Consider the following 15646-nt stretch of genomic DNA (forward strand, 5'->3'; position numbering starts at 1 on the left):
GGCAAGTTGTAATCATACAACAGGATTTAGTTTCAATGCAATCACACTTATCTTGACTTTGAAGATCTGGATAAAAAACACCTAAGTTCCTTTCAGTAAGTTATAGAATAATGTAAACCCATGAGCTTCTCATGCTGCTGAAAGAAACATGCCTTTTTTAAATTAGGGCATTTTGGGGAAAAAAACATAAAAATTAAAACCTTGCTTCTGTATATCATTTATGAATTTACTATACAGATGTGTGGTGGAGATAACATACTTTTAGGGTCTGTCAAATTCATACTGAAAATCAAGCAGCCTTGAACTTAATGCCCAGACGTAATCACATCCAACAAAAGCTGTTGTCTGCTAGACACGGGACAAGAAAGAAAAAAAGAAAGAAAATAACCTTGGTTCTAGGTTGCTATGAGTAAAATAACGTTTGTGTTTGCCTTTAAACACAATAGTATGGTTGACCTGTAAATAAGTGTAATACTTTTAGTTTGTCTTCCGAAAAAAGTGCACTTTGTATACAGTGCAACCATCTGATTAAACATATGGAATAAATGAATGAATGAATAAATGATCAAATAAGTAATATTCCTTTTTTTTTCTTTGGGTACATCTTATAGAACACATTTGACTCAACAAGTAAATAAGATGAATTTTTAGGAAATGTAACTTCATTTTTTTATTTGAAAGCTCATAGGTTACATAACTACATTAAAGATCAGTAATTTAGAAGATCCTAGGTTCAAATATTTGCACACACAAGGGCTTGGGGACAACTGAATACAGAGAGAGGACTGACAGTTGAACAGTGCTGATGCCAGAGTGAAGTGATGAAAGGTGAATGGAAGGTTGGCATAATTGCTACTACTGTCATCTATACACATTTATAGACTCAACAAACAAATGGCCTTCTTCTACTGACAGTGTTCATATACTTTTGTTTTATTCAACTCATGTTATCATGAGATGATGTTTAAAAAATACAAAATGGTAACGTAACAGAAATCTTAGACAAGCAGCAACTTTTGATGACTTTTCCTTATGCTATAATGACACCATATGACAGGAATTTTATTGGCACACAGAACAATATGGTACCATTGAATGTACTAGGTAACTGATTTTGGCAGTGTGATGGCACAGAGTGAAGTACCTCACCACTCTTTAACAACATTTAAGTAATTTATTAAGTTGTCTTTGTTAACTAGTTTGGTAGGCTTATCCATTAGACTTTTCTAGTCTGCCATGGGGTAGAACTGTACACTTTACTTATATAGGATAAAGACTAACAGGAACACATAAGAAGCAGTGTGCAGTGTACATGCACACAATATTATGGACCACACACTAACAGTAACCTGTACTATGCTACAGACATATAAACAATATTACATTAGCAGTTTTACACAGCATCATTCCTTAGCAGTTTTACGCAGCGTCATTCCTAGCACTTGCGTGTTACTCTCAATGTATCCACAAAGCATTAGAGTTGGATGATTATTTTACTTCCTTCTAAAAGGAATTTCACACTGTGGGAATCCAAAAGGAGAAGTTTATATGCTCTGTTTACTTAAACATTCTTGGCTTGGACTGCAAAGATTTGTCAAAGAAAGATGAAACACACAACAAAGAGTATACTTTGTAAGGCTTGGAAACTAGTTATGATGGGCTTAGAAAAATACAAAAAAACAAAGCAACTCATTATAGTGGAAAGCAATACATTCCATTTGTTACCCTCTTCAAAGGCTATACAACAGTGTAAGGTAAGGAAACCTTAAAAAAATTCTCCAAAGCCAACTTCATGCTACTGAAGTCAGAAGTGACAAACTTCACAACACCCATGCAGACGGGATCTGGAAGTTCGACTGCAGAATCCTACACTAAGGCACTGTACGAGCACATCCACTCATGCATAAATCGTGCCATCCCAAATAGAACCAAGATGCTCTTCTCCAAAAAAAGGAAGCCAATCTGGTGGTCCCCTACTATAAACAAACTATACATCAGAAAGAAGAAACTGTTGCAGAAAAGAGGAAAATCCCAAGATGCAAAAAACTCCTTCACCAGCCTCAGTAAGAAGCTGAGATCCCTCATAAAATCCTCAAAAGCTAGTTATGAAAATAAAATTTCCAAAGATTCCAAAGACAACCACAAGGCATTCTATAGTTATGTCAAGAATCTAAATGGCAATGCTCAGATCTGCTCTGAGCTACAACAGAATGGCATTAAATATACTGATCCCAAGGATATTGCCAATATCCTGGCAGATCAATTTAGTGCCAACTTCACTCCCCTCTCACCCCCTAAAGGGCCCATCTCAATACCAAAAGATTGCCAAATTCCGATAATCACAGCCACACAGGTAGAAACAGCACTTTCCAAAGCTAAGAATACAGTATCCATGGGACCAGATGACATCCCAGGCTGTGTACTACATGAACTACAAAATGAACTGGCACCCCACCTAAGTGTCATGTTTAATCATAGTCTCACCTCAGGCTTCGTGCTACAGTTATCCCACTCCACAAGGGAGGATCCGCCTTGGATCCCGGGAACTACTGTCCCATCATTCTGACAAGCCTGATCTGCAAGGGCATGGAACGCATTACCATGGAACTTATAAACAAAGACAATGGCAACCTCCGGACACTGGACCCCACCCAATTTGGGTTTGTGAAGGGCTGATCTAGTCTCCTGAATCTGATTGACTTCTTCAAATCGGTCTCCAGAGCTGTGGATGAGGGTAAGGCGGTCCATGCAGCCTATCTGGACCTCGCCAAGGCCTTCGTCACCATCACCCACTCTGGAATCATAGATAAACTTACTAAGCTGGGCATAAATCCCTATGTCACTCGATGGGTTGCCAACTGGCTTACTGACAGAACCCAGACTGTAAAAGTAGCTGACCCCAAATCCAGCTCCAGACAAGTGACAAGTGGAGTACCTCAGGGTTCAGTCCTGGGACCACTCTTGTTTGGCATCTACATCTCTGAAATACAGGCCAACACCAAGGGACTCTGGCTAACAAAGTTTGCAGATGACTGCAAACTGGGAGCCATTATTGAATCCCCAAATGATGTGGATATTCTACAAAAGGGCCTTACAGAAACAGATGCCTGGTGCCAGAGCCATGGGCTCAAGCTTAATGCCAACAAATGTATAGTTATCCCCTTTGGAAAAAAAACATGTACCCATGAACTACCACATAGGTGGCAGGACACTAAACATCAAAAGTGTGATGAGAGACTTAGGGACACAAGTGGACAGTGGTCACACTTTCGATAACCACATCGCCACAACAGTCAGGAAATACTTCTACGTGGCACACCTTATCACTAAGGGCTTTTCATCCAGAAAAAGGAGGTCATTGTCCCACTGTACCCATCCCTCATTAGACCCATTATAGAGTATAATGCCCCATTTGGTATGTACCTCTCAAGACATCTGCAACAGCTGGAAAGGCCACAGAAATACCTCACTAAAAGAATCACAGGCCTAAAGCAGATGCCATATGCTGACCGTCTAAAAAAACTCCAGCTATACTGTGTGGCATATCGTCTACTCAGAGGCAATCTCTGCTTAACATACAAGGCCATGTCAAACCCTGAGCTGTTGGACATGCTCCACTTAAAGAAATTCCAATCCTTCAGAGCCACATGCTCCAGGGATCTAAACCTTATCATCACAATGAACAAAACATGCTGGAGGGATAGGTTATTGACCCAGAGACTCCCCATACTCTGGAATAGACTGCCCATACATGTCAAGCAGAGTGCCTCATTGGCCCTCTTCAAAAGGAACCTTGATGATTGGATGGGAGATAGGATATTCACCCCGGGGATCATGTCAGTCACCCTGCTAGACAGGGGCCCAGAGAAGTAAATATTGCGGGAAAAAATTTCCAGGGAATTGTTATGGCTTGGCTTGCATAGGCCTTAGGGCCGATAGCCTAGTGCCAACCTATGAACCTATGAACCTGATCTTTGACCAGACTTGTAGCTGCCTTGCCTAATTTAGAGTAAAGCCAATCAGCATGCCTTTTAAACACAAAGGACAGGTCAGACTACAATCCTACACAGTTGTAAGAGGCGAAGATCAAATACTCTTATTTTCAGTTGAACTACCACTACCGTAGTCAGGAGACTTGTATGTCTTCCCGTAGTACCAGCAGGATAGTTGTTATTTCAAATGTTTTGTCTTTAACTAGTCTTTGTTAAAACTGCTTATGAATGCTGTCAAGGGCCCTCAAAGGTTCATTTATGAAATGCAAAGCTGTGTAATGATTGCATATTTCATCATGGAATGTCAGGATCAGGTCATTTAGCTCTTCAAATCATCCAATATTAAATTTCTGAGTTGAAGTTAATGAATATAATAAAATAACTTGTTCAAGTAATACATTTCTGGACCCTGGTGGTCTAGAGGTTAGGATTTGTAACTCTCACCATCATGGACTGAGTCTGAGTCCCATAAGAAACTTTCAGTGGATTTTAGCAGCATAGTACTGGCAGGCCGGGGAAGGTAGCATGGCAATGCAGTAACTAGGAATGTAGAGGCAAGCCACAAGAAAACTGAACACAGCAAAGTAACACTACAATGTGTTACGAAGATAGGCCAGAATGTCAAGACACAAGTGACCTTCACAGCATGGTATCTGTTTCACCAATTCTGACTAAGCATCTAATGTGGTAAAAAACAATGAATGGCAGCTGTTGCAAGATCTAAGGCTGGTCAGTGGGTCAGTGAGCTTTGGTGACCACTGTATTGAATGTGATTGATTCTCAGTCTGTCCAAACATTTCTGCTTTGACCACGCACTCCTTAGAGACTCAAGTCCTCACACTGTCTCACTGGCAGGGGTGCTGCTGGGTCTTCTGAGGTCCTATAGTAGCTTAGATCAACATGATACTTGGTTGGCCATAAATATCACTCGTGGTAAAGAATTTCAGTAGTATGCATACATTAAGTTAAGGTTTATATCCTGAATAGTAATTAACAAATTTAAGAAGGAATGATATCTCAGTATATTGCCCAGTTCTTACAACAATTTGAATTGTATTCTTTATCTGACATTAATTTACATTGTTTTGAAGGGGGGGGGGTCTACTTATTTACCTTATGTAATACTTCTCATCACTCTGCAGCTATACCCCCCACACCCAGTCCATTCATTGTTAAGGCATGCAGTGCAGAAGATCATTGAGGAGCTCAGCCCAATTTCCCCAAAGCACTGCCTGGCAGAGGCTGAGAGAATCAAACCCTTGACTGCAGGAAGCAGCTCATTATCAGTTTATAGCCTTGGTCCTCTGTGATAACTGCCAGAAGGGTTTTAGTAAACCCGTATTTTGCATGTGCAGTATAAAGTGCCCAGCTTTCTTAATGATTTCATGTACACTAAGGTGTCTTGGGTACATGGGTATAAACACTATTATTATCATAATTATAATTATTATTATTGTTACCAGTGCAGTGCTGTCATTTAAGGTCATATTTAATGTAATATTCTACTTTTCCTGTGCATTTATCGTCATTCTGCAGTTATGGTTCTCCAGGAAAGCTGTTCTGCTTGTGGATCCATCAACAATTTATAATATACCTTCTAAGTGAACAAGTCACACTTTACCCATCTGCAATGGTCTCCAGACTCCAGGGACTGAGGGAATAATAGCTGGTCATGAGTTAGCAACTTCAAAAATGTTGTTTGTAGAGTCACTTGACTATGGATGACATTTGTACTCTTTGCAGAAGGGAGCATAGTAGAGAAATGAAAAATACTACTAGTAAACATAAAGCTAAAGTTTTGTTCTGTACATAGATGCAGAAAAGGTAAATTTTCATTCCTTCAAAACTTTTCATTCCTTCAAAACCTGTGCATTTGTGTAGACAGAGAGGCTTAGTGAGGAGATAGTTCAGTTAACTGATTCTGGCTTCATGGCATATTGCAGTATTTTGGCTGCTTCTGTTGTTTCAGCATTTTAAGACATGTTTTAGTGAAAGGTATCATAGTTTTCTGCAACATTTCAGAAACATTAGAAAATACTTCTGCATTCCATGATACAGGATTTTTTCATGTATTTGTTTTTGCTGGGCACAGTTGTTCACATTATGCTTGCATTACCACTTCTCTTGTTAAATCTTCCAGCTTACTGGCAACTGAAATATAATTCATTTTGAGTGCTGGAAGGGGAAAAAAAGCCACAGGTAGTGGTATTTTTAGGATAACATACAGAATTATGTTGCAACAGCAACGGCAGGAAACTGAAGTCTGATTATGGGATTTCCCTTGCAGTGCAGTGTCATTGAAGTGTGTAAGGGAGGAGGAGATCAGGTGAGTCACAGGCAAGCTAGTGGGTTTAAAAGGAGGCAGCAAAGCAACTCAGAAGAAGCACAGAGATTTGAGTTCCACAGCTTGAAGAACAGCAAACATCTCACAGCAAGATTTCAATACTGAAAAAGCTTCCATCCTGAGTGCAGATCTGTATTTTGTGCTTTAGCATGAAGGTGATATGTCTGTGCACAGCAGTAGCCGGGCTGTTTGCCCTCGGCTGCATTGCTGCTCCCTTGAGTTCAGTCTTTGTGAGTTTCCCTGGTGACACACTTTCCAACATGACAGATGAGCAGTTTCTAAATGTAAGTAACACATTCTCATCTTATACGTTCTTCCCTTCTTTCTTTCTGTTTGATAATCTTTGTATACCTCTTTTTGAGCAAGACATATGCACAGAAGTTTAAGATAACTTCTTTTACTTTTACACCCTTTATGAGTAACTATACTGTTATTGTTTGTTTGCGTCTTTCGGCTTTTCCCGGTTAGGGGTCACCACAGCGGAACTCCGGTCTGCTAATGATTGGTAATTGATTTTTACGTTCCGAGTTACCAGCCCTGACGCACAACCTTCAACGAAGTTATGCACATTCACCCATGTCTCCACGCAGAAGACGCTATCTAGCTGGGAATCAAACCGGGCAGCGTCTTACTGTGAGGCGACAACGCAATCGCAACACCACCAACGCGGGTAATCGGGTTTATTATCCAACAGATGTTTTACCCAATGACTGCAGTAATTATATATGTTGCAGTGCTCTGTTGTTTCTGTAGCAATCCATACTGTTTGCCTTAAACCTTTTCATATGATAATATGGGGAAACTGCCTGTCAGTCCAGTGTATATAGACAGTGTTAAGCTATTTTCTAATAGCCCGTAATTTATAACAGAAGGTCAGTGAGTCTAATCTGATATGAAGAATAAACCTCATATCATTCCAATGTATTCAGTAGGAAAAGGGGTAGTGCAGTACTGGGGTGCACAGTCCTTCTAAACAAATGATTATCTCTTCGATGGTTTCTGGAATGATAATTGGTTGCCTGTATAGACATTTTACCCCCAAAACTATTTTCTGTGTGGAATGTTTTATTTTCAGTAGAAAGGAGTAGACCGCGTTTCTAAAGGGCCAAGTCCACACTCCCCCCATTGAGGGTCTGTACTCCCCACATAGGCTTTATTTTTGCAGAAAAGAAAGAATTCTATTTTTATGGCGACCCTATAGAAATGATGTATTGCAGTGATCATGGTGCAGAAAGGCTGTTTTTCTGTGTTGTGGGCAAAATAACACACTTGCAAGCTTATAGCAACTGTGAGTAGACATGCCAGATATGCCAAATATGTGATTATTAATGTATGCCTTAGGTTTGTTTGTCTTTCTTCGAATGTTAAAGATTTCTCTTCTTAATATGCTAAGGCAGATGTCCATGTTTTGAAAAAATCAGGCAGTAAATCATTAACATGAAAGCTTCTACACAGTTTTTATTGGAATGACACATACACACACAGACATACACACACACGCACACACACACACACATATCACTCATGCATGCATTCACACACTTCCACACAAACAATAACTCCCTACAATTTTATATTTTAAAATACAACATCTCCAAACTACATTAAAATATTTTCAAAATCCATTCTCTGTCTCTAAGAGTATTTCATAATAATGCATGTTTTTACTTTTTTCTTTTTTTAGGACTCAAATTAAAAACATGCACTGTATAATAACAATGTACAGATCATATCTATTTTCTGGTGTAATAGACTACTTTCTTTTTTCATAATTGTATAGAGTCTTCTCAGATGACATTAAAATGCATTAGAGGACAACATGTTTGAGCCTTTCCATAGTTCCTCTGGAACATCATAGAATAACTCCTGGCTAGGTATTATAACTACAGTTCAGTCCCATCAATGCACTCTCTTCTGCTCAGTGATAGTAGCTGAACTTCAGAGTCTCTATTCCATGCTCTGAATTTTGTCTGTAAGAAATGCTACATTGTATTAAATCTGCTATTATTTACCAGAGAGAGAGAGAGACAGAGACAGAGAGACTGCTACATTTATAAAATGTAATATAAAATTGTATGTTGTACAGTAATGTTTCAAGTCAGATTTTGCAACATATTATAATCTTGCCACTGAGACAAGGTCAAGGGACTGAATAATCACTTAAACATGTGCATGGTTGTTTAGATTTTGACTTCATATTATTATTTTCAACTGCTGTAGTTAATTTATATACTTTATTTCTGTTTGCTGACTGGGAATATCCTCTAGGCAATGTGTATTCCCAGGGAAGGTCAGGGAAGAAATGTTCTAAGAGTTCTTTAGCATAACAACAAGCAGTTATGGTACAGATGTGAGGTAAACATTTTATTTATTGTAAGAGTTGTACTGTTCCATGCGGGTAACAGATGGTACATAATAAGAGTACACACGTTTCAAAAACTTTGAGTGAATTTGTGAATGTCAGTATTTAGTCTGTCAATGAAATTTCAGCTTATGAAAATGGAATTTAATTTTCCATAATAACTATCAATCAGTGCTATAATTAAGTAATAATTGATGAGTGGGTGTGGATATATTGAGGATTTATGCACAGATGGCATGGTTTGATCACGAGGTTTGAAGCCCAAGTGAATAAACAAAGCCAACTGTGGGTAAATCCTTATATACCTACACCCATGCTCAAGAAAGTAGACAAAGCCTTAAGTAAAGGGGGGGTACAAAGGCTCCAAAATAGAGACAGATTGCAAATGTTGCTGCTATAAACTTAGAAAGTGCGAGAATAACAATATATATATATATATATATATATATATATATATATATATATATATATATGTTATTGTGTATTGTCTGAAGGCTATGAAGTCTGAAACTGAAATGCATGCCATTATTTAGTGATGTCACTCCTCAGTGATTTGTCAGAAAACCACACGTTTTATGAGAAGCAGATCAAAAATATGATGCAAAAACCTGGACAGTTGACATATATGCCTCTTTACCATATACTAATAGAAGAAAGTCTGGCAAAGTCAATGGTACTTTGGTGATTGGACATTTTTCTATTGCTGTATTGCTCAATTTACAATGGGCACGCTGGTTGGGCTGATCAGTTAGTAGGCATGTTTTGAATAATAAATTGTTGTATAATTCCCAGAATTCCAGCTCATGATGTTCATGTTGATAATTAATTTTTTTCTATTTTGTGGCAGTTATAAAGTGACAGTGTTACATGACTTCAGCATAAGACCCAGTGATATTTTATTTACAGATGTTTCTATATATCAGAAATCAGCATGCATTGTATTTTGTGTTTCTTTTTCAATAAAGACAGCTTTGACTTGCAGATTGTCTATACTATACTAGTTAGATACATCCACATATGTGATATACTTCTGAAGGAATGCCAAGTTGAATCACATAAAATTACTTAAAGATGGCAGACTGAACTACTGACTTGTTGGGACATGAGATATAGAGGGTAACATACCTGTAGTAGAGTAGGTCAATGCAATAGCCATTTTGGAAGAGTATCCATAGGAAAAACATCTACTGTCTCCATCAGAGGGAAGGGGCATTCTATCAAAAGAATACTTCCTATTGCAGGCTTGGAAGAGCTAACCCTGAAGACATTCTAAGTGGGGAAAAAGACTGTGTGACTATATAGGAGCACATACAAGACACTATGTACTTAAATCCAGACTACACCATACAGTTTCAGAGATGTTTAGGACATGAAAAAATCCATGTATTAGGAATGTGATGACTGTACCTGCAGAAAATTCATCACCCCTACTCCTGTGTGGTGCTTGACGTTTAGATACTGTAAAATATATTCTCCACACAGAAGGAGAACCCACTCAACAAAGGGTAAGCCTGAGGGCAAGAAGCCAGAAAGAATGAAAAGAACAAATATGCCTGTAGAAGTGTTAAGGAAATTGGAGTTAATGGAAAAATAATACATGTAATAAAAAACAAACAAAAGAAATATATTGTTAGTTCTGGTGTTTGGAGATCATAAATGGAAGTTTGCATTTAGAGCTTTGTACAACTGGATGAGTCTAAACTGTGTGGGATGTAGATTTTTGTGTTGTTTACACATTGCAATCACCATTCTGACTTCCGTTTTTTTATTTATTTTTTTCTCCAAAAGTGAAGTTCATGCAATATTAGGCATTGTTAACTACTTAGAATTCAAACCGTAAGATAAAGATAAGCAAACTATCGATTTCTCTCTAAAATACATATCTGTGTTTCTGTGCATATACGTATGTGAGTATATGTATGCACATACGTGTGTGGGCATGTGAGTGTGCTCTCCCAGTAGTCTCTAACATGTTGTAGCATTAGGGCTACATCTTACCATGATGTTATTCATTTATCTCCCACGGCATGTAGAACTGCATAAATAGGTTGTCGGCAGTAAACATGCAGTAGGGCTAAATGCTACAAGGTTGGTTGCCACACTGCATCTGTCTTTATGATTCTGGTGCACTCACGATTTTTTCCTTCATTTTTTTCTCTAGAACTACCTGCACAGATTTGGCTACATTGACAAGACACAGCGTAGTAGACAGTTTTCAAAGTCCAAAGCTTTGAAAAGTCTTCAGACACAGCTGGGCCTACCAGTGACGGGTGAGCTAGATGACGTAACAGTTGAAGCCATTAAGAAGCCACGATGTGGAGTGCCTGATGTAAGGAACTACGTGACCTTCGAGGGTGACCTTAAGTGGCAACACAATGACCTTACATACCGGTGAGAGTGGATAGTTTTTTGCATTACTTATTTGGGTTCTTTGCTTAAGACGTTGCGGATTATGGTTTTGCGTCTATGAAGCTTAATATGTCTTGCATGCTTTTCACAAGACATTTAGTGTTCCACCACATCTATCTTTTTAAGGGGAAAACAGGTCACAAACTAGAATTAAGTTGTTGCATCAGGGAAAAATCACCTAGGCTGGAGGAATATATTATCAGACTGAGCTAAAGCAAATTATGATAACAGGAGATAATCTATCCTTTTGAACGATAGTTGATTGTTGCCGATTTTGCTGTCTTGCTCTAAAGTTCCACCATTATGAATTTCTTGCACATTTACTCTGACATATAACATACATATTTCTTCACCAAATGTGCTACACAGTGTGTGACGTGAGCAAAATCTGTGACCCATGATTATACTTGAGAAAGAAAGTGAAAAACATCTGAAATCAAGGAGGTATTCAATGCACTCAGTTGAGTCTTTATATTTTTCTGAACATCACTCTTAAACACAGTGGCTTTCAAAAGTCGCAAAATGTCTAGTACTGTCTAAACTAGGCCCAGCAATGTAGATCTGTATACCAGATGCTTACAGATTGGATAATTCTTTTAAAACTAACCCTCTTTTCTGGGGTCTAGGAACCAATCACTGATAATGCCACAGTTTTAAACATTAGGTGCTGTGTGCATAAACAACATAAAATACAAGTTTATGGTTAGGCTCTTGTTTGCCGGTACAACAGAGCATCATAAATTATTAGGAATTTGTACTTAAAACTTAATTAGACAATGTAAAACAAAACTGACTTCTTATAGAACTGAGAGTTAGTAAATATCTAGGATGAAGCAAGTACCTCATAATTTATGATAGCTTGGACACACGTGTTTGAGTCCAGGAACATACACAGAAATTCTACAGCTAAATGTCGAAGTTGCATGTAGGAGGGTAGGAACTCATTATTTTTTCAAGGATCTCAATCTAACATCCGTGATGCATTGTTAACTTCCTTGGTGGTGTAAGCAGGCTGATAGTACTTGAAGTTTAGAGGAAAGTTTTTTTTACTAAAAATATATTGACACAGAGTAACAAATCTGCTTGCACAGTAGGAGAAGTATGTAAGTGAGCATAAGCCAGTAAGAATTTGCATTCGCAGAGCTGCAGTTTCAGAATTGTATTACGCATATCCTCACCAGAAGATAGATCAAAAGTCAGTTCTGGAGTGTAGTGGAGTCTTAGACTCCAATGTGTTGACTCCCTGAATTCTGGATCATCATAGCAGATTTGCAAAAAGGAACTTTACCTAAAAAGACTGTAAACATTTGTTCTATTTACTGACACCTGTCCTGTTGACATGACCATTACACTGCCAGTCAGATCACATTAAAACATAACAGTATTTTAAAGTATATTTGTATGAGGACTGTGCTCCAATACCACCCGATGTAGAATCTCTTCCCTCACAACCTCAGTGTGCTTGTGTGTGCATGTGTGTGCACACGTACAAGCATGTATGTGTGTATATCTATCTGTATATAAATAAGCACTTTTAATAAGTTGTTCTTCTTTCGGCTTTTCCTGGTTAGGGGTCGCCATAGCAAAACTCCGGTCCGCTAATGAATGGCAGTAGATTTTTATGGTGCAGAGGTGCCAGCCCGATGCCCATTCACGCATGTCATTTGAACGCCACCAGTGTCTGTTTTGTTACCACACTTCAGTCGACAAAACAGATAGTTGACAGGTGCCACTTCCTGAAGATTGCAAAGTCCCCCCCCCACACACACACATAGCGATTCAGAAGGATTGCCCTCCTTCAAAATCTGTTGATTTCTTTTGTGTTGTATGTTGGAGCATGTATGTTTGTGTGTTGATTTTTTGTTATTGTTACCTTTTGCAATTGATGTTTGTAGTGTCAATTAGATTAACTTCAGTAGATCTATCTATCTATGTGTGTGTGTGTGTGTGTGTGTGTGTGTATATATATATATATATATATATATATATATATATATATATATATATGTGTGTGTGTGTGTGTGTGTGTGTATTACCTGTGATGTTGCACCAACTTAGAAGAAAGGAGGACTGGGGGCAGAGTCCCCACATTAGGAGAAACAGGTACAAAAAATATTTATAGTAAGCTTTAATTTGATTTAATATGCCACAACAGTCTACAAAGGAGCAGTACAACCATCCACAGTAGACTTTGCATAGTGCATTTCAATTTTGTATCACAGAGTCAGACCTCTAAAATCACCAAGATAGTAATTTCTTTTCTGAGGTGCTGTGATTTTGGTGTTTGCTATTTAAGTTGTAGGGTGCACCCTGCATGAGGGTTAGAAAGGATCCAGCCCATGCAGAAAACACTGCTACATTGATGTTACTTCTAGTAAATCCTGTTTTTCATGATGTTGCTGTGATTAAACAGAATTCTCAGAATAACAGCTTAATGAAGCATATAGTAATTGGAAGGCAGTGGTAAAGCTCATTACAAAAGCAGTATTCTTACTTGGTTAGTAAAAGGGTAAACAGACCAAGCTTTGTAGTTCATTTTTAGCCATAACTGAAAAGGTATAGAAAAGAGGGTTTCTGTTGCAGGCTTGTGTCTTCCAAACTAATATATACCTTATTGACCATGGGTGTAGGTATCATCATTTTTCCATACAAGTGCTTTTTATGCTTCTCACAAGATTCAGAAAACAATTTCATATAAAATGTGTGAGCTAATGTTTAGTACATTTTCTTAAAAAGCCATTTTCCAGTGAAGCCACCATTTAACTTCGCACATTTTTTATTAGCATTCTGAGCTACACTCCAGACCTGGACCCGGAAGTTGCTGATGATGCATTTGCTCGTGCTTTTAAAGTGTGGCATGATGTCACACCATTAACCTTCACCAGAGTCTTCAGTGGAGAGGCAGATATCAATATTATGTTCGGCACTCAGGGTGAGTTGTAACTTAAACCTATGAGTGATAGACTTAAATATGTTTGAAATAGCAAACTATTTATCTTTTAAATTTTTGCATACTTCTACATTTTTGAGACAAGATTTTTTTCTTTCTGTAAAGGACCATATTTTTTCAACTAGTTTTTGATCATGTTTGGTATCACTTATTTTCTATTCCAGTCTTCCCCTCTTCAGTCTGAACTGTATCTGTGACAACTTCTATTTACAGCTCCTAACCATCAGAGATGGATTATCTGAGTCCATAAGAAAGCACTGACTGTTCCTCCACCATAGTATTATTATTTATTATTAATGTCCACCTACATTGTGAATCTTATATGTGTTTCGGGGAAAGGATTAGAAGATAGCAGAGAAGTGATTTAGAAAATCACTATCCTTATTTATTTTGCACCAAGTAGGCCAAGAATTTCAGTTAATTTTTGGTTACAATTGGGAAGCACAGAAAAAAGAGGGTTACTATTATAGGTTTCTGCCTTATGTAAACAAAACTTAGAATGATGAGTTTAAAAAGGAGAATTTGTACATATACACAACTCTGGTATGGTTAGTATGACTTTTCAGATCTTATTAGAACTCACAGAGACTGTTATATATGTAAACTCAGAACACTACATAGATGCAGTGAAAGTTCCATCTGTACTCTGATTTAAGTTAAGTACATGAATAGGCTATATACAGATGTTTTTAAATTATACTTTAATGAAATGTAAGCACAGTTTATACTACTTATTGAAATTCTATTAAAAAATAATACTTTCATATATATATATATATATATATATATATATATATATATATATATATACCACAGAACCACTGAGTTTCAGGCACACAAAGGCACACAAAGACACATGAGCACACACACACACACACACACACACACACACACACACACACACACACACACACACACACACACACACACACACACGCACACACACACTAAATTAAAATAGTCTAGTGCTGGAAAGAGGACAACTTTAGTAATGCCAAGTACTAAATAGTTGTATTGCAAAGCATCCATTAAACCAGGAACCCTTGTTGTAAACAATCAAGAATATCAGGCATATTACACTAGATTTGACACTCTGAGAACTATGATTATATGGTATCATCAAAATGCATATCAATACTGTAAAAGTCAGCTGGCAAGAAACACACAAATGCATGTTGTTCTGGCTCTTATTTCAAAACAGAGCATCTGACTCTTTACATGTGCTATCTGACTGGCATCCAAACAAGCTAGGTAAGTGTGCTGTTAGTCCCTGGGTATCACATTTATTTCACTGACATTAATTTACAAATACTACACCTGAATTTTTGTCTTTTAGGAAGAGAATTCCAGTCATTAGTATATCACAACTTGAGAAGGCAGTTGAGTTGATCACCAAATATTTGCCAGTTCATAGTTCCTTCCATGATGTACTCTACACTGACCCCGTTATCAATGTCAGTGAGAAACAGCTGATAAGATCTTCTTTGCCTTCTATAATTAGAGTGTAACATCATTGGCTTAGAAAAACAGGGGTGGAGTTTGTTACTTGTGAGGACAGAAGAGCCAGTGATAAGAAGCTGCTTCTGATC

The 15646-nt window shown here is 37.8% G+C and overlaps 1 protein-coding gene across 1 annotated transcript in view; it reads left to right on the forward strand.

The window, feature by feature from the left end:
* Positions 1–6365: 6365 nt before the first annotated feature.
* The window catches only part of MMP9 (matrix metallopeptidase 9), a 41579-nt gene continuing 32298 nt past the window's right edge, over positions 6366–15646 (forward strand). The window contains exons 1-3 of the mRNA XM_044090242.1: positions 6366–6620; positions 10860–11089; positions 13891–14039. Of these exons, the coding sequence (XP_043946177.1) occupies positions 6486–6620; positions 10860–11089; positions 13891–14039 (514 nt within the window). The 5' untranslated portion in view covers positions 6366–6485. The remainder of the gene's footprint in view (positions 6621–10859; positions 11090–13890; positions 14040–15646) is intronic.

This window comes from Protopterus annectens, chromosome 12.part0 (assembly GCF_019279795.1).
Source record: "Protopterus annectens isolate FY-2018-M chromosome 12.part0, PAN1.0, whole genome shotgun sequence".
Lineage (NCBI taxonomy): Eukaryota > Metazoa > Chordata > Ceratodontiformes > Protopteridae > Protopterus > Protopterus annectens.